Raw genomic sequence first — 26,874 nt, 5'->3', positions numbered from 1 at the left:
GGGTGGTACAGCGACTTTTTTTAGTACACAAAGTCACTGGCTAATAGAAAATCTGAATCAGCTGGACCCACCCTGCTGCTGATGGATGGCTGGAGATTAGGATCGCTGAATTTAGGGTGTCTATTCTTGGCACCGATACAGGAAAATTTCATTCTCTCTGTTGAGCAAGGAAGCTCCCCCCACCTCACCTTCCCCGGGGAGGCATTAAAAATAAATAAAAAAATCCGAATTACCTTCATGAGAAGTGAACTTTTCTCCCAGAGAATACTGATGGGGAAAATCAGCTTCAGAGCTTCCTGAGAGGCTGGGAGAGAGGAGGCCGGGTGCGTAACGTCTGCCCACCCTGCTTCGGCACAGGGCTGCGGTGGAGTTGGGCCATCGCTGGCTGCAGCCCATCAGCTGGGGGCTCTCCCAAACCCCAGCTTGTCTCTAGAATTGGGATAAATTCCCTGCAGTTTAACCACTGGTTTGCCCAGGAGAAATCAGGCATTTACAGTTTGGCTTTTTGTTTCTGTTGGGATTAATTTCAGAGCAATGATGGAGCAGTAAGAATCGTGAATTCATTCAGTTTCAGCTTCACAGTGCTTTTTGTGTCTCCTGTGCACAGCACCCCCTGGGTTTTAAGGTTTATTTTCTTAGTAAAAGAAGGATATTTATTTCCAAAGATGTTTTTTGGGTTCTCTAAGAGCAACTTTGACATTTCTGGTGTTTCAAATGGAATTCAGATCCATGAACTAGATAAACACCATATTTTTAAAAAGTCCAAATCATACATAAACTAGCCAATGGCCTTGAATTAGTACATTTTATTGGAAACGTATGCAGAAGCTCCCTGGATTTTCTTATCTGCTCCATTGGTGGCAAATGTTCTACAAAAATGAAAGTACCCTTCCACTTCTTTTGCACTGCTCCCTTGCCTTTTCGTATCTTGCCTCTCTAACACTGAGCACTGGGACAGAAAGTATGACAGCCCACAGGGATCTTGAAATCTACCTCTTTGCAGCGTATCCTTGAGCCTCCCTCTCATATTTTTGTTCATTTTTGCACAAACTGAGGGGTTTTTAGGTATTTTACTGTAGTATCGAAGAATATTGGCTTCAAAATATTTATTGTCTTAGTGCTGTCTGAGGCCCTGCATGGTGTAGAAAGCATGCTCTAACCAAGATGGGGACTGCACCCATGCTGGAATTGCATTTTGGTTATGAAGGAGTCGTGCAATTCGAACTAGGGTTGTGATTGTGCTTGATGCAACTAAACTGTTGCAGAAATGTGTGGATGGTTGTGTTTTGCTTTAATACAGATTTGTTTTTGGGTCAGAGTAAATCTTTAGGGATTAGCATTAAGGAAAATCAGAAGAGGGCTTTTGCGAAGGTTCATATTTGCTTAACTTGATTTTAAAATTATATGAAACACTAGTCCAGCTTGCTCATGCAGAGAGGACTTGAGAGGGAAGAAGTACAGTGGAAGGAAGTTTCTGTCAAGAGTGCTTTCTTGCATGGTTATGTGGAGGCAGGCTGTGGCCCTCTGGGTACTTTCTTTTGCAAAACCTTGGCTGCCTGACAAATGTATTTTAAATAGGAAAAAGTGCTAGGCTGGCAACAAGTGGCTTGTACTGATTTAAAAAAAAAAAAAAAAGTGAAAGCAGAGCTGGGAGTGCTATTGTGAACACCAGCGTTGCTTTAAGGATAGTGATGTGGGAGTCTTGGTGGAAAAAAAAGCAACAAATGAGATGCTGTGAAGAAAGTTTGGCCATGGAATGGTGGTCATGAGGGTGGGCTTGCAAAGCTGTAGCAGGTCAGCAGCCCCCGGAGTCAGACAAGCAAATTATGAAGATAAACAGTGTCTGTTGTCCTTGGTCGTGTGCCTCTGGAGACAGGCTGCTCACGTACCAGCCCTGCTCTGTTCTGCGGGGGAGACTTGTGTTAATCCCAACCATCTCTGAAACATCTTCCTCTCTTCCTCTGATTTTTTTTTTTATTATTATTATTTTTTTATTATTTTTTTATTTTTTTACCTCAAAGCAGCATCACGGCTTAATTCCAGTGTGACTCACGAAGCAGTTACTCAGTTCCTGGGATAAACCCTTTATGTTTATCATACTATTTGCTCTCTGGCTTCCATGGACATGCAGGTTGAATGCACTGAATTTCAACTGAAAAGTGAGCTGTACAAGTGCATCATGCTTTCCTGCATGACTCAGAGATTCTGCCTGTTTTGAAAAGTGTTTGCACAAGCAGGATTTATCTTAGGATGGTTGTCGCAGGGTCCTATTGTTAAGGATGCTCGTAAATCAGTAGTTCTTGGGGAGAAACAAAAAGAGAAGGAAAACTCTGCCTTGTTTGCAGAGCACAAGCTGCGCCTTATGCACTTCCAAGCTTGTTAAGTGAAAATAAATGCAAACCTCAATTGTGATTTTTTCCCATTTCAAGCATAACAATGTTTTCTTCTACTAGAATGGGCTTGTCCTTCCTAAAGATGTTTTTTTTCTATATTCATCTGACATTAAGAAGAATGAATTCTCTGTGTACTTCACTGTTCTCATGTATTTTCTTCACTATTTGCCTTGCTTTTAGGCTGTGCTTACTTGATGGTAATCAAGTTGCACTTTGTTTCTTCAGCAGTTTCCTTTCATGTGTCATGGCCATGGGCTGTCCTAGTTCTTATTCACAGCCACGCTGTTCCTGAGTTTTGTGGGTTGCTAGACAGTGAATTTTTTTGTTTTCTTCTCATGGGGACTGGGGCCATCATGTAGCTAGTGTGCTCGGTTTCCAGAGGATCACTTATTGCCTAATAACAAGATGTTACCGATTGTTCGAATATTGGTGTGATCTAAGTGTCCCCAAGGAGAAAAGTATTGTTGCAGGAGCAAGATGTGAAAGCAGGGTAAGTTATCAAGATCTTTATCAGAGAGGCAGAGCGTCTGAATGGAAGATAAAAAAGCTTATCTTTCAGCATCTTTTAAATGTTATTTGTTTTTTTTTTTTTTTTTTTTTCTCTCACAGTAGGCTAACCAGAGTTGTGTCAGAGCAAATGCATTTCTTGAGTGGTCGAATGAAAGATCTTTGTCACCACCACTTAACAGATCCTTCTGGCCTTTCTGAAGAGGGGATGAGATGGTGGAGATGAGTAATCGTAAGCAGCTGCAGGAAACTTGTGAGGAAAATATTATTTAAATTTGTTGACTACCAGCCTATGGTATACCCGAACTATGCTTTAGCAAGTTGATGTTTCTGAGCAGACATTTTGAAGTGAAGTGGTTGTGAAAATGGCATTTACAAACTTTAATGATTATCACCCATATTTTCTTACAGCTCCGTATGGCTTTTTTATGACTGAAAACGCCAACATATAATTTACAGAGTGCATGTCAAGTTCATAATAACTCAGCCACACACTAAACCAAACTGCTGAAGGAGGAAAAATGAACTTGCCCGCGAATGAAGGGGGTACATCCAACATGGCTCACGTGAGGCATGAGGCCTAGCTTTACGGAAGGTTGCTTTTGCTTGGCGATAGAGAAGATTCCTGAGGAGAGGGTCACGTGAGAGCAATTTTGGTGTATTTTTCACTGAATTCTTTCCAGATATCAGTAATACCAGAACTTGTTTCACAGAGTTGTGCCCGTGCACCGCATGTAAACTATTTGTCATGGAAATGCTGTTCCTTGCATTTTCTGTTGCATGGTTGCGGTGCTGCTAGGAACGAGAAATACATTTTATTGGCTCAGGTAGTTGAATTCTTCCATCCATCTTCCAGATAAGGGACGTTTCATTGGCTTACTGGGGCTAATGCTTTGCTGTTTACTTATAGCTGCACGGTAGTTTCAGCAGGACAGCAAGTAAAACACTGCATCAGCCAGGCAATGACACTTTGTGCCACAAAATCTGTGTGACTGATGCGGTGTGTGAAGTCATGCAGGCACAGGCAGGCCCGAAGACCAAGCCGAACAGTGAAAACTGAAGGAGTGCTGCCTGCAGGCACTGGCAGTGACCTGGGCTGTCCGCAGCACCTCTGTGACTGTGGCTGGGGGAAGGGGTGGATGTCACCCCATCTACTGTAAACACGCAGACGCCACAATTAATATTTTTCCTGCTTTGAAGTCTGAACGTGAGTTTGTTTGGTTCTGCTTGGCTGCTGATGGTATGCTAAATACAGTAATAATACAGAGATGAAGGCAATCAGGTGAATAAAAGCGCACAGCACATTCACTAGTTAAAATGCACTGTAAAATAGGAATATAAAAGATGCATTTATTTATTGGCTTTTGTTCTGTTTCTGAGTAAGCGGTTTTGTGAAGGAAGCTTAGTGGGGGAAGGGAGGGCTGTATGCTCATTAAACAGAAATACCATTTTTGTTAAACAGCACTAAGAAGGGTGCTGATTTTTACTGACTGACACAACATATGGATTAACAGAGTATAATAAATTTGTCAAAAAAGTGTACCAGCTAAGTCTCAGAATCTGCTTACTCATATGAAAAGCGTGATATTTTGTTCACTCACCAACAAAAGAATGGCATGCTTCACATGACTGGGTAGTAGAGTTTTGCAAGGTTTGAGTAACACCTATGGTTATTATTTATATTATTAAATTTAAAATGCAGACATGCTTTTGGGTCTTACAAGTGTATGGACAGCTGGTCTTGATTTTTCTGAGGTTGTGTAAGAGTCACCTGTGGGGGAATCGGTTTGTCAGCAAGGCAACCAATACACCATTTTATTTATTGGATACAAAAATAAATTAAGAATGTTACTTAGGTTGCAAAATCAAGTACTTGAAAGTTAGGAAATACCAGATTTACAGTTGCCTATGCAACATTAATTCTGTTCCCCTGTGCCTCTGCTCTGTGCACTTAATAAGGCAGGGTTCCTGTGAAATTTTTTTGGATGTGGTCATGTAAAGACTATATCGTGGGGCATATCAAAGAGGGACAGGAATAAGGTTGTATGGACATCTGGCATTTCTTAACTTCTTAAGTGCTCAATTCTGCAACTTAAATAACTTAGGTTTTATATAAATGTAATTTCCTAGGCATTTTTAAAGTACAAAGGTAAAGTGAAACTAAAAACACACATTACTGAACTGTAACCATCCCTCTACTCTATGCCTTTGCTAGGATTTGAGTTACAAATGTTCACCAGTGTAGCACAGACTTGTCTGGCTCAATATCGCAAGCTGTGTTAACCAGGCATCGGAAGGAAGCTGCTGTCCAAGAGCGATGATGGGCTGCTGGGCTTGGGGTGGAGGGTCCACGTGCTGGTGGAGCTGGGAGGGGACAGACTTGGTGTTTGTATGTCTGCGTGGAGTCTTCAGAGCAGGATACGAGCCTGTTGAGTTGGCCCTCTCCTCTCTATCACTGTTAATTGCTCTGGGCGACCCTTTGCTGGCCTGTCTTCATTCCCTGCTTAATTTTCTGCATGGATTTTGTAAGCCTCTGTTCTTTATTCTTCTCTGACCTCCCCAAGTTATATCTGGGCAGTTTTCTGTAGAAACAAATTACTATCACTGTGCTTGTCAACTTACTGCTATGCACCCATTAGGCACTGTACAAAATTTAACTTTACCTTGCCTTGCTGGTGTTTCGTTTTGAGTGTCTAAAACATCAGAGCCTGAGATTGCTGTATTAAAATACTTCAAAGTAGTTGAAGAAAATATCTGTGTTCTTCAGTCATGAAGATACAACCAGAGTCTTTGCGGTTGATCAGAACCATGGCACAGGAGCCCTCTCCAGTTTGGGAGTCTTCTCTGCATCCTTCCTTCAAGGCCAGGTTGAATTTTAAAAGCTACACAGCAGTCGGTGTTGATGTCTCCAGGCATGTATGGGGTACAAACAGAGCCGTAACATCCTCATATACCTTTACAGTGCATGTTTCCTTCACCTCTTTTTAAATTCAGTCAGGTCTGGTATGCAGCTGTTACTCCCTTATGGCCGGACTCAATAATAAAGGCTCCTCTTCCACTACTGCACTGGTTTTAACCGGGTTATGGTGATGGCAGAATGCTCAGGGAAGGGAAGGGTGTTTATGGCCGCCTGTCAGAAATTCTCAAATGAAATTGTACTGTTACAGGGGAAGGAGGCAAAAGGCAAAGAAAGGAAGAGGTTTCTTTGATGCAAGAAAGGCGGGTTGGGGAGAGATGTGGCCATCTGAAAGCCAAAGTCAGTGGATATGTGGAGGTGTCCTTGTGCTGGGTTCTTGCTCTATTAGAAAAGCAGTAATGAGACATGAAGTACGTAAGGAGATGAACTTTTCTTCTCATCTGTCCTGGTTGGATCTTCAAAGGCAGAAGTTTAGTCTGTTTGCTTGGAAGATGACGAGAAGGTTTTTAGAGCCCAGCACGCAACTAAAAGCTCCTAGTGCTGGAGGGAATTCGAGGAAGAAAAGCCTCTAATGCTTTCACATTGATGTAAGCTCTTCAGGAAAAGATGTAGCTGACCAAATTTTTCTGTGTACCAAGTCCTTCACCTGTAGGTCTTGGTAATAAACCAAAAACTAGAACAGCTGTTGGAGAATCAAACTGCAAACCCCATTGAAAGTGAACTCCTGTCAGTTGCTTTCTACTTGTGTCCTCATGTACAGCTGTTTTCTAAATGCACAAACCCTTTTTAAAGAAAGAGTGGGAATTTGCAGCCTCCAAAATATCCCCATTTCTAAACAGAAATAGAAACTGTTCTGAAACTTTTTCTGGAAACAAATGAGCTGTTACTGATCATGACAAATATGTCTCAAGTGTATTTTTTTTTAAAGTACAGTAAGGTAATAAAAATACTTGGTATTTTCAGTTTTAGTCTTATGTTCTTTTTGTTCCTCCCCCCCCTCCTGTTTTCTGCTTTGATTTCAATGGATTTTTTTTGTTTGCTGAAGATACTCCTCAGGCATGTTTATCACTTTTTAAAATCTTTTTTGCTAATTGAAAACCATCCATAAGTTGAATCAGAAAAGGTTGTTCACTTCTGTCTTTCTAGTATTCAATATTTACATTTTATTACATTTTAATATGACTTAATATTTTATTTTCTCTGAAATCTTATATTTCCCATCTTATTGTAGCACTGTCTTGTTTGATGTGCAGTTGCGTGCTTCGATTCTGATCCCCATATTTCTTTCCAAAGTAGTGTTAAGACAGGGAGTTATTTGCCCTGAAAATGTGTGATAGATTGTTTGAGAGGATGTTAAGATGACAGCATTTTCTAAGCTTTCTTAAAAATGAGGGTGTTTAACAGGGGAGGCGGCATAGCTTGCTATCCCTGCTCACAGGGAAATCCCACAGTTCCTCCTTGGCGTTACACTGTGGTTTGCACTGCGTGTAACTGCAGTTTTGTGAGCAATGTACTGTGTATACTAAGCACTGCTGAGTTGGAGAGTGTGAGGAGCTTTATATTTTTCTGTGAACTTCATGGTATTAGCACAAGTGTTATTTGCCAGAGATGGACGTGCTTCACCTATGGTTATAAAGTGCTATTTACTTTTTTCCCTGCAAACACAAAAGCCAAGTGGGAAGGGATATTTCATAAACTCGGTGCTATTGTGTCCTCTGGTCTAAGCCATAAAACAAGAGTAACAGAGACGTTCCCTTTGAACTTGAAATCCCTTTCTAAGCTGCTGATCTAACCCAAGTGAGAGGGGGAGACTATACCAGCCAGAAATTTCTCTTCTGAGTATTTCTCCCCCTCCCGCCCCCTTTTCTTTTTTAAAGTCCTTAAGTGAGTTTGATGCTGCACCTCTGCCCATAAATTTAAAAAAATATTATCGTAATGTAGGTCAGTGAACTGAAACGCCACTGTACACCATGGGGGATTAAAGTCAGAGAGGCAGCCCTCTCCCACTCCCACTAGGTCATATGACAATATAAACAAGAAATGCAAGGAGCCTTCAGCTTTTTCTTGCCCTAATCCTTTGTTTATGCAGCACTTAAACTGACTTTTGGGGTCGTCTCTGTCTGGCATTAAAGCCCTAAAGCTTTTTGAAGTTTCCCTGAAGTTAATAAAATTAGTCTGCCCTCGTTGCTAGGCCCCTTGCTGCTGCTTCAGAGCAGACTGCGCGTATCCCTTACTGTCTTTGCGGCATTTGGCTTTTTAAGTTAATAATATTTTATAACAAAAAGAAGTGTTTGAGAGAAAAGCAGAAAGATCTCCCAAAAGGCTATTCAGCTAATAGGCAAAGCGATTGCCATTGTAGATGTTCTGAGAACCCAGAGGGGATTAACTTAAAATCCAGCGATTGGAGGTAAATTACTGGTAAAGTAATTGGAAGTGTTGAGTTTCAATCGGCAAGAACAACACGCGTTTCTGTGGCTTTTTGCAAACAAAGACTAAAAAGTCTATTTTTTCTGTTATTTTTTATGAAATTGTCTTAAAGCCGAGAAAATGACTTTGCTTTGTAGCAATTATCTCCAAGCTCTACCTCTTCGATTTATTTTCCTGCAGAGAGCGATCAGTTACCTTAGTTCTTGTTCCAGCAGCCATCTCTTGTTAGTTATTCATCTTCAGGGGTAAATTGGTCATAGGCCGATTTGGGGTGAAGAGATATTATTAAACATATAATAATATCTAGTGCAGGGGACTGAGACCTCAGGATATAAGGGATTTATTTCCAACAGGCATGCAGGCAAGTTGCTGAGTGCTTTCTATCTCAGCACTGCTAAAGCCCTTGTTTTTCTAATGGCATATAATAAATATAAGGAATAATGGAGGTATGGGCATGATAGTAATGATTGGCTAAAGGAGGGATTTTTTTTTTTGTTTCTGTTATATAATCATGTGCATATATTAACCGTAGTTGTCATTACTGGTTTACTCAGAGGTACGTGATGCCTGTAGCATCCACATCCAAAAATCCAGGGGAGGCTGAACTGAGCCGTGCTGGCAGAGTACGGTTGTTCACCCTGCAATGCACTTTTTAATTAAGTTAAATTTAACTTTGAAGCACTCTTGGAAAAATAAAAGATGTTTATATTGTCTGAAGTTGGCCTCCTGGGCCGTTTTGGAGGATAGCAACAAAAAGCATATATATGGAGGAGCCTCACTGGAGTGCAAGAGACTGTTTCAGACACAAGGGAAGAAGCGTGTAGCCTGCAGTGGAGGGGAGGGGGTGTTCAGGTCTGAAATTCTTGTTTTAGGAATAAAAGATTTATAGGAAGAAGTAATATTTTTATTTGACCACCTCATACAATTGGAAAAATGATGAATGTTTTGAGAATGTAAGTGCAGCTTCAGGTTGGAATTAACAGCTTCTTTTTCTGATAGTCTGCTACTTCAGACCCAAAGAAAGGCAAGTGTGCTTGAAAGCTTATCTACCCCCCACCTGTATCAGCCGCTTCAGTAAAACACATTATTCGGTTTTACATTTAAGCCAGGGCTTGCCAAGCAGTGATACTACCATTATGGGTTCACAAGCTGCTTTGACGCAGTTTGGTGGTGCGGGGAGAAAGATGGGAAAAAAACAAAGGGAAAAAAATCCAGAACCTTTTGGTTAAAAGTCTAGGAGCAGATATTCAGGCAGTGAATGTTGTTGAGGCATCTGAATGCCTCTGCCTACAGCTTTGACCCTGCTGCAAGTGGAGCTAGTGGGGCTGCTGTTGTCTCCAAGCGAAGAAGGGGCTGCAGGCATCTCCATCCTGCATGTGCACAGGGTCTGGGGCGCAGCAAGGTGCTGCCAGTGTACATTGCAAAGCCATTTCGGGGCTGGTTATGGCTGAGCGAGTAAACCCATTTCAAACAAAACAAAAATCAAATTTTAGTTTCAGGGTGATATGATGAGCTGAGATTGTTTGGCATTAACATAAAGGCATACGTATGTAACAACGATATTATCAAGAAATGCTAGGGGTTTGAATCTGTGTATGCACTCCTGTTTGAGGAATAGGTGTCCAGGGAAAGAGAGTAGCTTAATAAGCCTGCAACACTTGGAGTTGTCATTTAAACAGAATAAAGGGATTGTTCAAAGTCAGATATGATTTTTGACCATTCTAGGTTACTTTAAAATGTTCTGTGTTTAACTAAAAATTGCTCTCGAGATAGGAGGAGCAGCAACTTCTGCCACCAAAAGAAAAAAATCACAGGAAGGTTTAAGTAATACCCGCTTATTTCTTTTGATAAGTAAATAAATGCTCTTGCTGTGGCTATGAGGTAGAGTAACTGCAGACATTAGGTATACAAGGATATTCACACCTACCGGATTAGGCTCACTTGACTGCACCTTATACTTTGTAATGCCTGAGGGAGGGTTGTTTATCTTGCCTTACCCGCCAACCTTGCTGCTTCATGTTCCTGATAGCTTAATTAAGAATCCAGGCTTGGAATGGTTCTTCCCACTGGGTTACAAACCTTGAAATTAAAATTGGATACAATGGTCACAAGGCTTTTAGTTTAACAAATCAATGTGTATGTAAAGGTGAATATTTAAAAGGCTGTATTTAGAAACTCTGAGAAATTGTCATTTCTTTTAAAGTGTAGCTATTGGAGTGCGGTTCTGGAACTACGAGACAGAAATGTTTATGTTGGAGATAATGTACTTAGCTGTAGGATAAGTAATGGAATAAACTTTGTGAGCATAGGTACTTAAGTGACTTTCATGGAAAGGTTTCAAAGCAGAAAAGAGATCTTTATTAACTGATCTTTGCAGCGTGTTCAGATGCAGGGTTTAGTCTCTCTGTATTAAATGAAAGGAGGTGAAATAAGAAATGTATTAATTCATAGTCTTCTATAGTTTTGGGCACTAATTGCCTTAAATTCAGCAGTTTGAATGACTAATCTAGAGTTTTTTTGTTCATTTGGGGATAAATGGTTTTCCAAGGGCAGGGTGATAGAAGTCACCAGTGTATCTCAGGTACAATTTTTCTTGTGAGGTTGTAGATTGATAGTGCCCTATTTCTTTTGCAGGTCATGGATGATTACAGCGTGATTGGTCGTTCATTGTTTAAAAAGGAAACGAACATCCAGATTTTCGTGGGCCTAAAAGTCAAACTATCTACAGGAGAAGATGGAGTAATAGACAGTGGTTTTGGACAAAGTGGCAAATTTAAAATCCGAATTCCAGGTGGGTGCTCAACAGCTGACGTATTCTAACCTGTGTTAAGTATAGGAGATCTTTCTATATTGCCAGTCTAAATGTCTCCAAAAATTTCCTGAAGTTTGTGGCACCAGATCCAAACAAGTTGGACCAATTTGGTGGATTTTACTTCTAAGTAAATGATGATAATTGACTTGCATTATGAGACTTAATGGCCTGAAACCACATCCCCTGTGTTTGAGCAGACTGAGGTCTCAAAATGACTTTTTAAGTGTCAGTACCATAGAAATCATGCACTGCCCAGAAAGGGTTCTCTTCTCAATGTATCTATGGTTTTCTCCAGAACCCTTCTGATTAGAGGAAAACAAACCTGCAATCATTTTTACCTGTAGCTACTTATGAAGCAGCAAATACTGGATGCAAGTTCTTTAACTTTTCTCTGTTCTGCATGTTACAACCTATATTGACTTCAAGCAAAAACTGTAAGTGCTTTGATAAATGAGTTCTTAGAGATATTGAGAGGGTTTTTCATTGCTTCTCATCTGGTTTTATGATACTATATAGTACTGTATTTTTCATCCTTGGTGAGTTACAGCAAGGATTTATGCCTCCGTAGCTTAGAGCACGGGGAATGATGGGTGCTAGAGTTTATAAGTGTCATTACTATTGCTTTTTTTTTTTAAAGTAGAAAAGTAGTTCAGAGCCTTTTCAACAGGCTATAATAGGTGCTGCATTTAGCTCAAATCCATGGGCTGAGATTTTAAAGATACTAGTAATACTTTGTTTCTCTAGTGTTTTCAGCCCATTTGTCACTAGTTAATCCTCAGCCCTTTTTAGGGAGATGAGCAAGATGATTCTATTGTACAAGTGGAAAAAAAGTTGTGATGTTTTATGACATGAAAAAGTCACATAAGAAGTCATCTGCAGAGTAAACTGCAACTTACTGATTTCTTGCCAGAGATTGACTATTTTTAACTATTTTCAGTTTAGCATGATGCACATGCACTAATCTTGACCCCCAGCAAATATCCTGTCGTTTGCCTTGGAACACTTCTGATAAGGCAAAAAAGACTCCCATTTTCTATCCTATCTCTAATTCCAATTTTATCACCAAATGCTAGACTTCGCAAATAGCAATCATGGTGCATATTTAAAGATGTTACGCGTGGTGTATATATGCCTTGAGTTTTCTATTCTAGAAAAGCTTTTATGCATTCACTGAAACGGATGCTTTCAGGTAGGTGGTGAAATGATGTGTAGATGATCTTAACACTGAAAAGGGTTCAAGTTGAAAACAGAGATGAAAACTTGCTTAAAAATGTAGTGGTTTTGGTAGCTTTTCCCCCTAAAGGCATAAATATGATGAAAGGGAAGAATAACAGGAGGATGCCATTTACGTTGGCATTTCTACATATTGGATGGAGGAAACTGTTCTTCACGAGACAAGAGAAGCCTGAGTCTGTTCATCTTTCTGGATGGTAAGCAGGAGCTATGGTTGTGAATCAACATTCATGTTAAGAAAATCATACACAGATTTAGAAAGTTACCTTTTGCTGTGCATATTGAGTTAATGTAGGAAGATATGATACCCTTCACCAAGGTGTTCATAATCTAATCTTGGTTATACTTTTCTTATGTTTAACAGTAGACCATGATACAGAGGGCTCTTTATTGTTCTTTCAGTAAGAATATGTGAGCAAAATAGTAGCATTTAACACCTCTAAACAGGCAGAATAATACAATTTAGCTTGCTTTTCTTTAGCCTGGGTCAAATATGGATACTGTTGGTATCTGGAAAGAGGAGGCAATAAGCGAAATCAGCTCAACCTAAGAGTATCTCACAAAGTGTGGCTACCACAGGAGAAAACAAAGAATTTGGAGGGGTCTAAACTGTTTCTTTAAGAGTTGCAGAGATGTGTGTGTAGGGGGAGGGCTATTGCAGTGATGCTGTTTAAGTCAACTGCAGTTCACATTCCATTGTTAGGTCAGTGTTGCTTTTTTAATGTGTCTGCATCCTGTTTGTGGGTTTTCTAGTCCTTTATTAAATTTAAATGGTCCAATTCTTCTCTCCCTTCTCCCCCATTCTTCAGCCATGCCTCCACTCATATAGTCTGTTACAGTTATATTTTTCAAAGAGCTCCTTTTAATTTTTCTGAAGTCATTTCTCCGTGATTCCTTCACAAATGCATCAGGGAGTGGGAGGGAAGGGAAGGAAACGTGCAAGTTGGAAACTGCCTTGAATTGCCTCAGCCTGGCAGTCGGTCAGTCTTGTCTTTAAAACCAGTCTTAACCTCTGGAATTGAATAACTTGTTCAAGGAGTTAACCTTGTGATAGCTGAGGGCTGCCTTTAGAAACAAACCTCTACAAAGCAATAAAAATCAAGTAGATGTATCAGAAACCTGTATCCTGATGGCTTGGGGTAAAAGCAAAGCATGACACCTTGCAGTGCACTGCATGGGCTGCTCTGATCCTGCTGGTGCCCACGGCCACTAGCACCGTGCCTGCTCATGTAGGGAAGCGTTGGGCTCTTCAAATGTTGTTTCTCGTCACTTGGAAATGGCTCGCGTTCACCTATAGATCACAGCTTGGGAATGTTGTGTTACATCGTCCGTGGGCTGAAACTTGGCAGACCTCGCAGCTGGGAATGGCAGAACGTTGATCTGTTTCTTATTCTGGCACCACTTGTGCGTAGCAATAATTAAGATACTTCTATCTGCTTTTCTGTAAAATGGGGATAATTATTATCTATTCTATTAGAAAAAAATATGAAATCTGATTAAGATTTATTCCAGAATTGAAGCATTAATATTTCTTGAAAAGGCTTAATTATCTTACTTTAGAGCACAGAAAGCACATCTAGAGTACAGTGTTTGCAATTGGAAGTTCCTCAGTCGCTGAAAGATGTCAGCAGTTTGGAAGAAATTCAGGGAAGAACAGCAAGAATGCTGAAGAGGCTGAAGGAATTGATTTATGAGGGAAAGAAGATGAAAAGAAATGCATGAAACTTGGCTAAATGATGTCTAAGTGGGAGATATGATTATCTGCAAGTATTTGAAGAACTTAATGAAGAAGAATCCCTTAGGGTGGTCCAAGGAGGCAGAAGTAAAGCAAATAACATGAAATAAAGCAAAGCGAGGAGTAACTTGACTATTGAGAGATGTTAGTTGGCAGCTATTTCTTATACTGCCAAATCATCTTTGTAGGAGAAGGTGATGTAGTTACATTTGGAGAATACACATGTGTAGATAAACCTAGCTGTTTGCTAGTGCCTGTTCCAGGTTAAAACAGACAAACAACAAGATGGTGGGAAGTAGCAGGACAATGAATTTTTCATCTAGTTTCTGTTTTTATCGTTGAGCACACTACTGTTGCCTGAATGACAAGATATAACCTACTTTCTGGACTGCAGTGGCATCTAGTTGGTTGGCTTGTGGGTGTTTTGGCTCTTGTGGTTTATTTCTTGTTTGTTTTCTTATGATCTTGTTATTTTATCATCCCCCACATTTGATGGCAGACCCCCCTGTTCTGGAGGGGTTGGTTGTAGAGCTATTTGTGTTTTAACTGTAAAAAGTTTCAATGTGTGTTAATCAGTAAGGTGACGATCACACAACCAGTCTTGAAAGTAATCAAGTACCTAAAGAAGAGGAGACTTCTTTAGAGGGAAAGGATTTTTAATCTCGTGAGAGAGTTTTGTCTAGTTTAACAAGCTGCTTAAAAAGAAGCTGCTTAAAAAGAGGAATTTAAAAGCAAGTTTAAAGTACTGTGCTTTGTAAGTGAAGGTAGAAAGTGTGTGTGTGTGAATGTATGAGTGAGCTATTGATGAGGTGCTTCTTGCTGAGGTGGGTGATGTGTGGCAGCTGTTTTATTTGTTAGGGGGAACACTTATATAGTCAGGGTAAATGAGTGAAAAGTGTTGTTCACTTTTGACATCAAGAACAAGTTTGGGGAGGCAGGAACTATGTGTTTAAATGCCTTATTCTAAGGAATACAAAAAGCTAACAATGACAGTCTTTGGAAAATGCGTATTTCAACGTACATTGCACCTAGGAATGTCATGCCAGTTGGTAAGAAATTCAGAAGAAAGTTCAGTGAATCGTTTGAATAACTTATTGCTAATTGTGGATTTTGTTTAACTGTCTCTCACCCAGGAACTGACCCTGTAAAGCTCTACTTGGTTTGCAAAATCATAATGCGGTTTGATAAGTCTCATGACACCTTTTAAGAGATTGTCTCTAGATATGCCCATTTTGTTGGTTCTGACACGTTGTGTTTGTCTTGCTTAATTATTGTGAAACACAGTGACTTCTTGAATCTAATTGGAACAGACGTGATAACTGTGGCATAGTTCACTTTCCTTTCTGTCTCTCTTTACTGTCTAGTTGCTACTAAAGCGTTCATCTTCTCTGATGCACTGCAGTGTGTTTGACTACAGTTCTTCTCTCTTTGACTCAATACAGTAAAAAGGGCTCTACATGAGATGAATTAAAAGCCACGTTATTTCTTAATGCAAGAGAAGCAGTGCATATCTAAGAAATTCCTAACAGCTGAACACACTTCTGAATTGAGCAAATTTCAGTATAATAAAATGCGTACTCTTCATAAGAAGAGATACAAGTGAGAAAATGAGAATACAAGCTTTTTTATTTTGGTGTTCTTTGTACCTGTACCTGATAATGGTAGTTTTAAACCTCTTACAACAGGTAAAGACAAACTTATTTGTGATCATGCCTTTTGTTACCAGTAACTTTTTCTGCCTTTCGTTTTTAAATGTTATTGTATATGAGAGCAAGTCGGTTTTCAGTGTTTCTACTGCTTGCCTTGATAGAAGAGTTGAATGTACCTGAAAGTCCTCTCTATAGTATGGATGTGCTCCTTGGTTCAGGAGACACAATGGCTCTGGGATCCTGCAGTGTTGGTATAAGATGACAAAAAGTGGTAAGAACTAACCAGTGTGCTTTATTCTTGAGAATCACTCATGCTCTTATATGTGAAAGTAAGGGTAGAAATGCTAAATATGTTTCCTCCTTAGCATATAGTGGAGAATGGTATGCCTTTGTAGTTTGGTGTTTTTATATTTTGCTGCATACTTCGTCTGTTGGATAAAATCCCACTCTGGCTTACTACGTAGTTAAAGCCAACTGGAAAGTCTTGATATAAGAACAGTAGGTGAACAGCAGCGCTCCTCTGCATTATCTCGATTCCTGTTAAAAAGTGTGGGTTTAGAAGTTGGACTGAAGTCAGTTATTTTTTCATATTCCACTTAAGCAAGGCAATCAGGTAGAGGCTAAATAATATTGGGGAAATTGGAATTATGCAAAGATGGAAAAAATACAATAGGAAAATGCATAGCACTTGATTTCCCATAGTTTCATCTAAATTTTGTTGTGCTTTTATTTTTTATTGTGGTGACGTGTTGCTTTCTTCAGGTAGCTCTCAGCACACCAATGCAGCTGGCACTTGTGGAGCATTAGTTCCAGTTTCTTTTCAACAGCTGTTGGGGAGGAGTATTAAATAGTCAGCTGTAAATAAATGTCATATTCCCAGCTTTGTAATTTGGAGGGCAGTCCTTACTGACATCAGGGGGAACGGGGCAGGCTATACCTTTCAATTGTACTGAAAATAATTAAACATCCTGTCACTAAGCAGCATACTTCTTGTGGGAGATCTTGACATTTGGAATTCTTTGCTTGTGTTGCATTAAAATAGGATAATCTTCTCTTAGGCCAAATGAAATTTAGGCACATTTAATGTCCATGTTTGCCCAGCCTGGCTCCTCTTTTAATAAAAGAAAATAAAAAAATTGTTGGCTGCAAGGGTCTGGTGGGTTGCCATCCCTGTCAGTATCAGGTGAGGCTGAGCAGGATTTCAGTCAAGAGGAAAAACAAAAGCCCAAGGGCAAAGAAATCTGTGTAGCTGTGTTTTATTTAAAAGCTGGAGATTAGCTCTGCTTGTTCTTTCACAGTCTCTCTTCCCCTACCCTCTAAAACAAACAAAACCTAAAATCCTTGAGGGGTACTTCAAGCATAAATCTCCTTCTTTCCTTTCTGTGGAAGTTGGCTAGTGCAGCATGGACAGAGGCTGCGAGAGGCTTGCTGCCAGGGAAGCATCACTTCCCTCTATGATCCTCTCTTGAGCGGATTAAACTGTAGCAATGTAAAAGTCTTGGTGACCACATAGGAACTGGGAGTTTGTGTTGTGTTTATATAAAAAAAAAAGGTTGGCTTGATGGAATGAAACCTACCTTTTAAGTGGTGACATCCTGCAAAGCCCGTATTGACCTTTGGAGCCAAATATCCAGATTTATTGACCTTTGAGTGTTTTGTGCCGAATCAAAGTCAAGATTTGCACGCATTCCTTCAGAATGAAAACAGAAGTCAAGGAAGTGTTAATTTATTAACTGGCTGCCTGCCTCATTGATGTAATATCAGGAGATCTTGGTCTTGGCTGTAATGACTGAATTTTAGGACCACGTCTCTCATTTTAGAGCTTTAAAAGGTGATGTGTTGATTGTAATATCGGGTTGTAGTGTAGTTGGTAATCTATACTAGTATAGATAGGGCACCCAGGGGAGATCAAGACTCATCTTTGAATATCAAGTTGCCAGCAGAGTGTTTATTTATCAGGTTGCTCTTCTGGGATCATGCAGACGCTGGTGATGGAGGTATCAGGTACCTGGTGAAATAGCATGAGTGCTTCTGGGGAAGAAAAAGGTCCAACTCCTGTGTAAGCCGTTGTGCTGGGTATGGTATACGCTACACAACTGTAATATATTTTCCTATCAAATAATTCTACCGCCTGTTTCAAGCTGTGGTGTGCAAGGTAGAGGAGATTAGTTTCTGACTTGTGGATGCTCTGGTGCTGTTACTGGAAAAATTCAGTCCAGCTCTGTGCTCAAGGTTGCCCTCTGCAGATGGAGGCTGTAGAAATTTAGCTGCCAAAAATCTTTTCTAAGGGCATGCTCACTGACGTTTTCCTCTATTTTTTTCCTCCTTAAGAATAGCATAGACAGATATAATATCCTAAAATGAAATTTCAGGTCCCTGTTGCAAAGTAGAAAGATGCTACAGTTAGAATTTGTTTATCTTAATTTGAGGATAAAATGTAGATCAGATAATGCGGTCAGAGCTTGGGAGACAATTGTGGGTTTTTACAAGTATTTTGAAACTGAGCAGTTGTTATTTCAGTTGGCAATGACATTGGTAGTCAGCTGTCCAAAGTACTCATAATGGTAAGCCCCCAAAGAATGACTTAAAAAAAGAAGGAAAGAAAGAAAAAATTAGGTAAAGATTGACCCGAGTTTATCTAAGAAAAGAAACATATATATGTATAAGATTCTCCTAAGCCACAATAGCTAGATACATAACTTAAACTGAGATTTGCACTCAGTTGCATGTTTTTTAGGATCTGGGATTTCAAAAGAAGTACACTTATCTGGAGATTTGTGGTAAAACTGAGAGCTGGTAATGCTGCTGCTTATAATAACCCTACTTCTGTGGAAGGTCTCCTGTGGTCACAAGTCTACCCGCTTAATCCAGGCTTTGTTATTTTGGGGGAAAGTAGCTATTGTGAAAAGTTGCACTCCCTAAGAGAAAAGAAGTGCCTTGCATATTTAGGCCTGCTGCTTTGCTGATCTTCGAGTAATTACAACTACTACTACAAGCTACTTGGACCCTGTTGCGTAGTGTAGATCGTTGGCAGGCTGCTGAGCTCGTGTTTGCCACCATATCACCACTAACCTAACCGGTGACCTTTCCCAAATTATCTAATATCGTTCTGCTTCATATTGCTGCTGTATAAACTACTACTATCAAACTATCATACTCTCATGAGCCTTGCCTAGAGTGCTGAGGAAACTCTATTAAATGAAGGGGGGTTGGCTTTTTTTTTTTTTTTTTTGCTGTGGGTTACCTTTTTCAAGGAAAAAAGTGTGTGTGTGTGGGAGAGAACATGTTTCGGGGTGGCAAAATTAAATATTCAAAATCAGAAAATGAACAGGTTTATTTCCCCTGTAAAAGTAATCCTGGCCTATTTTGCTTGTGTAATAGTTGCAAAGTTCCATAAACGGACAACTACAAAATAAAACTATATTCAAGTTTGAAAACTTTTGCTGCATTGCTGTTTAAAGTACGGTACGCCTTAAGTGGAGAAGCCTTGCTAAAGTAACTACAGACCAAATATCCTGTTCTTATAGATCAAATTCTGCACTTAATTTTGACCTGGCTGGGTTTATGCTGCCGAAATTGCAAACAGTTTGTATTAGAACATGGCGTGGAACGTGATCACTCTTATTTCATGAAATACTACAGACGGTTGGTTGTGTACTAGGCACATAAGCAAGATGCATGTGCTACCTTCTGTTTGTGTTTTTGTTGTCATTTCTAGGTGTTTCATTTTGCAAATTCAATACTCTTTTACTACAATCTCAAGTGCAAAAATATTTTTTTCCTTAGGAATATAGCTAACTTTTTATTATGTGTCTGTACAACTTAGCTAGGCAACCTTGGAGCACCAAAAAATTAAAAATAAAAAGCAATCCTGTAATGTCTTATCTCCTACAGCAAATGAGAGGATCCATTTTATTGTTTAATTCTCATCTAGTTCAACATAAGGACCCTAATACTTCCCACTACAGGTTTGGGATGCTTCAGTGTGTACCTTGGAAAAAGTGCTGAAGGAACCGGGCACAGTTTCTTCAGAAGTGTAGCTAAACATGCGTATCTGTGAAAAGTGAAATTGGCATTTCTATTAATTTTGATGGAAGTGCACTGCCACTCGGTGAAGTGTTGTCCTTTTGTGAGAGAAAACCTCTTTTCTTGCTCAGTGGATGTCAGTACAGCTAAATGTGAGGGATTCAGAGAATCCCTCTGGATTCAGTTACAAGACTAGTGTCCAGACAGAGGACTGCCAAAAAAACAAGACTTTAAGTGGTTGTTAAACATATCAGATAACATGCGTAGGATTTGAATATTTTGCAATTGCTGTCTCTACTTCTTTAGATGTCTAACATGAAGTTTTATTTTGAAGGGTTGTGTGTCCTAGTTGAGAGATGACTGTGCAGCACTCCGTGCCTAGGCAGAGCATGGGATTTTGTGGCAAGCTGTTCATAAGGAACTCATTCTGTGCTACCTCAATTGGCTGAGTTTCCCTGAGACCTTCCTGCGTGCTTACTCAAAGTAAGGAAGTGGAATCCATGAGATCTAGATTGCGATCCCAAGTCTGTAGTTTGTTTATATATGACCAAAGAGGGAATTATTTCCCTCATCTGCTTTCTTGTGTGCAAGATGGGATGCTACCGTCTCTGGGCGTTACAGTCCTTGCTCGTGGCTTTGCAGTATTTGGGTGGAAAATACTTATATTCCCAATGTTTACATAATTTAACTTTGATCCTGTTAAATATCTCCACAAGGATAGATCACGCATTCAGATTGCTGTCTTACAATGAAATTTCTCTCCTGTTCTGTAAAGTGTTTGTGCTTATTTACTTGATTTTGATCGTTCATCCCTTGGGCCTTTCACCTTCCCTTTCCACCAGTGTTTGTTCTGATATCTTTTTGAAGTCTGAGTAAAAACATGCACCATGAGGGCTTCCTGGAGGCGCAGAGCTTTGTGGTTTGCAGATTGCAGGCTATTTGATGTATCGACTTGGAACAGTGGCCAGTGCTTAGTGGATTTGAGAACTGGCATGTGACAAGGATGCTAACCTTGAGAGGCTGATCTGTGTTTTGAGTTTGGGGACAAGAAATAGCTTTTCTTAATAGCGTGCATTGATTTCAAGGAAGTCTGTGTAAAGCAGTCTTTGGTTTGTGTTTTCACAAAGGGTTTTCAGTGTTTAATAAAGAGTAGGAAATAACTGGAGCTTCAATAGACCTGCTTTGATAGGGGGTCTGCTGTAACATGATTTTGTGTAATATTGTGCATAAGCGACAAAAGCATTTCCTGCTTCCAGCTACAGTATTATTCTGTTTTTTAAAAAGCCGTAGAAAGTCCTTAATAGCTGGAGTAAAAGGTATATGTAAAGTAGAAAAAAACGTCATCCTGCCTAGAAAAGATTTTCTCTTAATATCTGAGGTTGTAACTTCAATAACAAAAATTCCATGTTGCATATATTTGAGCTGGGGGTTTTATCACTTTTTTTTTTTTTTAAACCTCTGAGCCCTCAAATCACCCCACCTCTTTCCCGCTTGTCTTCCCACCTCTTCCAGGTTAGAAAATTAAGATAGTTTGCTAATTCAAAGAACCTTTTCTTCCCTGTTATAGCTGATAAGCTTCCCAGTTTCATTTTTCTGATGTTACCCTAATCTCTGTACTTGCTCTCTCTTCCACTCAGTTCCTTCGTTTGGCCACTTACCTCTTCTTACTCCCGCGGTCCCTTCCTGTGCCAACCATCCTTGTCCACACAACGCAGAGCAGCCTCAGCTGCTCTTTGTTTTTATGAAGTAAATATATTAACAACTACAGAACCCTGAACCAAGAAAATGGACCTGTGCCATCCCCTCAATTACTTTGCAGTTTCATCCAAAATTGTCTGTCTTTGTATATAAATGAAGAACGTTGTTTGTATGGTGCAGTCTTCTGCTTGCACCTAAGGATTTCTAATTTAATACTTGGCTTTGCTGCCAGCTATATATTTACTTCTGAATGCATTTGTTTACTTTCTCAGTTTTCAGTCTGAAATAAGAATAACATTCCTTTTTTCTCTTTTGACCAGTTAATGTATGGATGTGTTAGGCTAGGGACTGTTTGTCTGTATAATCCTAAAGTATCAGCTCATCAGAATTGGTATTACAATATGAATGCAATGTGAAGAATAAGCATTTGTTTTTCTGATTGCTATGAATTATCTTTTCAAGCAAGCATAATGGTAACGTGGACTACACCAAGTGGTGTGTGCCATGTAGCACAACTAGCACGAGAGAAAGAAGACGTTTTCAAGGACTGAAAATGTGCTAAAGAATGAAAGTTCCTGCTGACAGAAGCAGGCTGTATATCACGAACTGGGGATTTTCTTTTCATGGCTCATTACAATTGACTGTTCTCACAAGTACCTCCTGAGAAGATGTACAGAGATTATAGTCCCTGTGGACTTTGTGTGGAAACTGATGACTCGTTCCCCGGTCCCTGACTTTTTTCCATGGTTTTTCTTGATGTTTTCCTTGTTATGCTCTAAGTAAATATTTTGAGGACATAATGTAATTGGTTTTAGTTGTGTGGTGTTTTTTTTTTTTTTTTTTTTTTTCTTTTCTTTTTCTGTCTTGGAAGTTGTGCACATTCAGAGCAGGACTGAAATTCTGCTTGATGGAAAGAAAGGTATTAACAACTGTTACTCCATGGCTGTTCAGAGAGACAAAAGTTTATAAATCAAGCAAAAATAAATAAATAAATAAATAGGCCCACCAGAAAGGCAAATTCATTTATTTCCTGATTTGTTAACGAACTCACATTAATTAAATAAGGCGTTTCTAAGGGGTATGCATAAGGGAAAGCTGCCTTTATGGCAAAGACCAATTTTAAATAGGCACAGCTCTTCTCAGCTCTGCTTTCTGTCCTTCAGCACACGTATTCCACACTCTGGATCTTGGCTGTGTGCACTTGTGAGACTGAAAACAGTGTTATGAGACCTGTTTTTGAACAAGGCATTGAGTGACCACAGTGTGCTAGTGCAGCCTTATTGTAAAAGGGTAGTTTTAGGAGTGTTTTAGCTGCATTTTAGCTGCATCTTTGGATTTTTGCCTGGGTAAAGCTGTACAGATGGTGCATTTGCTGGTGCAGAAGATGCAGCATGGCCTTGGCAAAACTAAACTTCTTCAGTAAATTATTGGTGTTTTTATTTGTTACTTTAAGTGAAATTCAAGCTTGGGTTTAATGATTCCGCCTGTCTTTCTGATTCTCTTTTCCTTTAAAAATTTTTTTTGAATATTTTAGGAACCTTTTTCCATTGACTCAGCCATGATGAAGGTCAGATAGAAATAAGTTTTTGGAGAGAATACTGAGATATTTATATGTTTTAATACTTGCCAGTTCAATCCTTTGAAAAAGCAAATGAATTTCTCACACCTGTGAAAATAGAATACCTTGACTATTTCTATTCACTTGATCATCATGAATTTCACTAGTACTTGCTCTTAAATATATGATTAGGTTTCAGAGTAAACATGCAGGAACAAAAGCAAGAGTGATTCTCATTTAGAACTTGTTTCTTAAAAGTTCAGGGGGAAAAATCCATTTTATTTGACATTTGGAAAAAATTTTCAGGTAGATTAACAACAGATTTTAAGTGTCTTTAATAAAGCTCAAAAATCTTAAATAATATTGGTATTCATAAGGAGTTTATGCTATTGACTTTTCTGTTTTGCAAATGAATTTGGTTGAATAACTTTCTCTAATTTTTATGAGGAAAGGAGGAATGTGTAACATACGCAAATGATGACTTCTAGGATGTGGTTAAAGAGACAATTTGTAAGCTTGTGGGGGGGGAAGGGTCTGCATTCAGAATCTGAAATTTTCTGTTTTTGCTTGCTGATGGTTGGGAATCTCCTGTTCGAGACATCTTTGACTCTCTGTACCTTAAGCTTTTATGCATATATTATGTAGATGTGATTTTGACTTCAGGACACATATACATATGAATTATACATAGAGTAAGTGGAAGCATGTTATGTATTCCCTACTGCTTTCACTGAACCAGGTAGTTAAAAGTGTTTTGAGATGGAAAAGGAGAAGATCAGCTGTAAGCAAACTGAAGTCGGGTATTTCAGTCCACCCCTGTTGATTATTTCTAATTGAAATTGTCTGAGCCAGTCTTAATACAATTTAGTTATCGCCAGCCAGAAGGATTTTATTTATGGAACGGGGCCTGTTGGAACTTCCTCCGACCCCGGCGAAGCTGTGAACGGGAGAGGGCTGATCAAGCAGGCATGCCTGGCTAGCGTATGCATTTCTTTAATAAGGCAGGGATTGATGTCTTTTGCAGTTCAGGGGTTAGGTAAACAGCAGTCCCTCAGTTCAAGGCTCTCCATGTTCAGTTGTTTGTTTATACGGATCTCAGAAGGTTAGGTTAGCCTTCTTGATATCTCAGGGGAGCTTTCTTGACCATGGTATAACCTCATCTGCTCCAGAGTTGTACAGGAGGTGTTGCATCCCTTTTTAGGCAAGGTATGGGCTGAATGGAGCATCTGTATCTGGTACCTGGTCTCTGGGAAAGGTGGATGTAATCAGACGGGATGGAACACTGTGAGTCTGTCTTCAGTGATTCATAAATACTTTGCACATGTAGTATATGCAACTAATTAATGTGCTTACATACTCAGGCTTGACTTTTGCACACACAGATGAGTAGGACGTGTAACTCAGGTTCTTACTGAATTGCAGTTTTGAAAATCAGTACATGACTAATTTCACCAGAACTTTGAGGTGAATTCTAACTAATTTGTGCTGCTTTTGACTTGGCAGTGGTAGTCCATTAGATCAAATAGGGTAAATCCTGAATAAATAAGTAACCGTGTTATTTTTTTATTTAAAAATTAGTGATGGTTACATGTTGAACAAAGCTGTGAGTTAATGTTTGTCTCATGGAGTCCATTCCAGTGGCTATTGTATCTCAGCCTTGCTCTTCCACAGACATTGGTGATGGTTGCAGGAGAAGCGAGAAGGGAACAGTGCAGAATGATCTAGGTTCTGATGTGTAGAGCTGTTCTGGAATTTGAGAATGACTTTGCTCAGGGTCAGAGGTATTCTTTGTCATGTATGTGACTGGCTGCTTTTAAAATGTGACATGTAATGAAGTTGTCTTAAATCCCCGAATTTGTTGTCTTTGCTGATTTGGTGTCTGGCAGTTTGTACTTCATTTTTTCTGCAGCACTTCCAGTCTAGCCATGAAGGACCCAAATGGGTACCAATAAACTCGCCTCAGTGCTTTTAAATGATTTTTGCATGCGGATTGGGGAAACTGAGGCACAAATGTGTGCAGTGAGTTGCCACTGAATGTTTCTGAGGTTTGTACTGGCCATTCCCATCTTGTAATCCCCAGAGTCGTGCTGGTGGACCTGCAGTGTCACTTTTCTTAGGAGAGGTTTGTACCAGTCCTAGAGCTTCTCCGGAAACTTGAACTTTGTCCAGTGATCTCAAATAGGAAGGCACTACTAAAGTATCCTGTCATGTAAAAATCCATATGGGTGGCATTCTGGCTTAAAGGTGATGTGTTTAGGGTAGGAGGGGGAGGCCATTTCCACACTGGCTGAGATTTTCAAAGCGCCAAAATATGAACGTCTTGTCACTTTTAAATAATGTGTGGGGTCTGACTTAAACGTTGGGTTTCGTATTTAATCAGTATTAATATGATAACAGGAATGTGACAACTGAAGCGAACACAAAGAGATTATCTTCTTAGCCAAATGCATCCATTAGCTAGGAAATATAGGTTTCTATTAAATGAAGCAGACAGATGGGCGATTGGAGGTGACTGAGAACAGGAGGGGGTGGGGGCTAAGAGGTGAAAGTTGAGGTTTAGAAAATCTCTATAAAAATAAAAACAAACCATCCGTCTTGAGGGTTGGCGTTTTACCCTCCCGTTGCACTTTAGGGATGGTGCTCCGATTCCTATCGAGAACATTATGCTGAAACTTAATCTAACAGAGCACTTACTCCTGCCAAACTCTGGCTCAGCGGCTGCTCCGCTCCCCCAGAAAGCAGTGGCCAACGAGGCTTCAAGTGCAGGTCGGTGCTGTGCCACCGTGAGGAACGCTGCTGCCGGGAGATCCCAGGGGAAGGCAGATTGCATCTTCTCGGTCTGGTCTTTTTTTTTTTTTCCCTTTTGGTAGAGAAGTAATTTGGGAAAACAAAATTGTGTTACAGTATTTCAAAGCAGTTGTAAAGTAAATTGTGTCTGTGTGCATATATGGATGTGTATGTTATGTGTATGAATCCCCATCTAATAACTGTTGCAACAATGTTTATAACCGATGTTTGAAACCCAGATGATAATACTATAAATAATTTTAGATAATGCAGATAACAAGAAGCATAATTAAAAGAATTTTACAAGATGGGCAATTCGCTAAGATGGATGGAGTTACACAATACATAAAAATCTAACGTAATGCAAACATGACACTGGTGACAGGAAACATCTGGCTTGCCAACCATCCCCTGGACTGTCCACAGCCACATGTCTCCAGCGCCAGCCCGGGGTTGCGTGTGCTCTGTTGCCTACATGAACGTCAGACCTCCGCCTTCAGGGTGGCTGGCTCTGCTCTGCCACAAGGTTGGCGTGGTTTTGTTTGTTTGGTTTATTTTTGTTTGCTTTTTTTTTTTTTTTATTGGTTTTGTTTTTGTTTCGAGTCTGCATACATTTTACTTGAGAAAGAAATGAAAGGATACGTTTGGGATGCCTGTGCCTAAGAAGAGTAGAATAACTGGAGAAATTGAAGTTCATTTTTCTGGAAGTTGTTACTAATAAAAGAACCTGGTTATCGTGGAAGCAATTTTGAATGTGTGTGGTGAGGGTCTGGCTGGCTGGAAACGGCCTTTTGTTGGTCACTGGCTCTTATCTTGCATCCTATTTTGATTTAGCTGCCTATGATCAGTCTCCCTTGGATTTTTGAGGAAGATGCCAAGCTGCTTCTGGCCTAGCTTTGTGTGTGATTTCAGATTTGGTGATGGTGAGGAGATTGGAAAGGAAAAAACGTGTGGCAGGAGGGAGAAACAGCATCCTTCTTCTGTCTGAAATTGCCAGGCTTCACACAGAGTTTAACAAATGAATTATGTTCTTAAACAAATTCAGTGTCTTTATCTGCATTACCTCAGCTTATTTTTTTTTCCTTCTTCAGTGTACAGTCTAAGCATTAACAAAAAATGGGATGTGTGGAAG

The 26,874-nt window shown here is 39.8% G+C and overlaps 1 protein-coding gene across 1 annotated transcript in view; it reads left to right on the top strand.

The window, feature by feature from the left end:
* The window catches only part of EEFSEC (eukaryotic elongation factor, selenocysteine-tRNA specific), a 121,701-nt gene that overhangs the window by 69,949 nt on the left and 24,878 nt on the right, over window positions 1–26,874 (top strand). The window contains exon 6 of the mRNA XM_084292596.1: window positions 10,879–11,035. Coding sequence (XP_084148722.1) covers window positions 10,879–11,035 — 157 coding nt within the window. The remainder of the gene's footprint in view (window positions 1–10,878; window positions 11,036–26,874) is intronic.

This window comes from Netta rufina, assembly GCF_964035555.1.
Source record: "Netta rufina genome assembly, chromosome: 10".
Lineage (NCBI taxonomy): Eukaryota > Metazoa > Chordata > Aves > Anseriformes > Anatidae > Netta > Netta rufina.
This window is presented reverse-complemented; position numbering and strand designations above follow the sequence as displayed.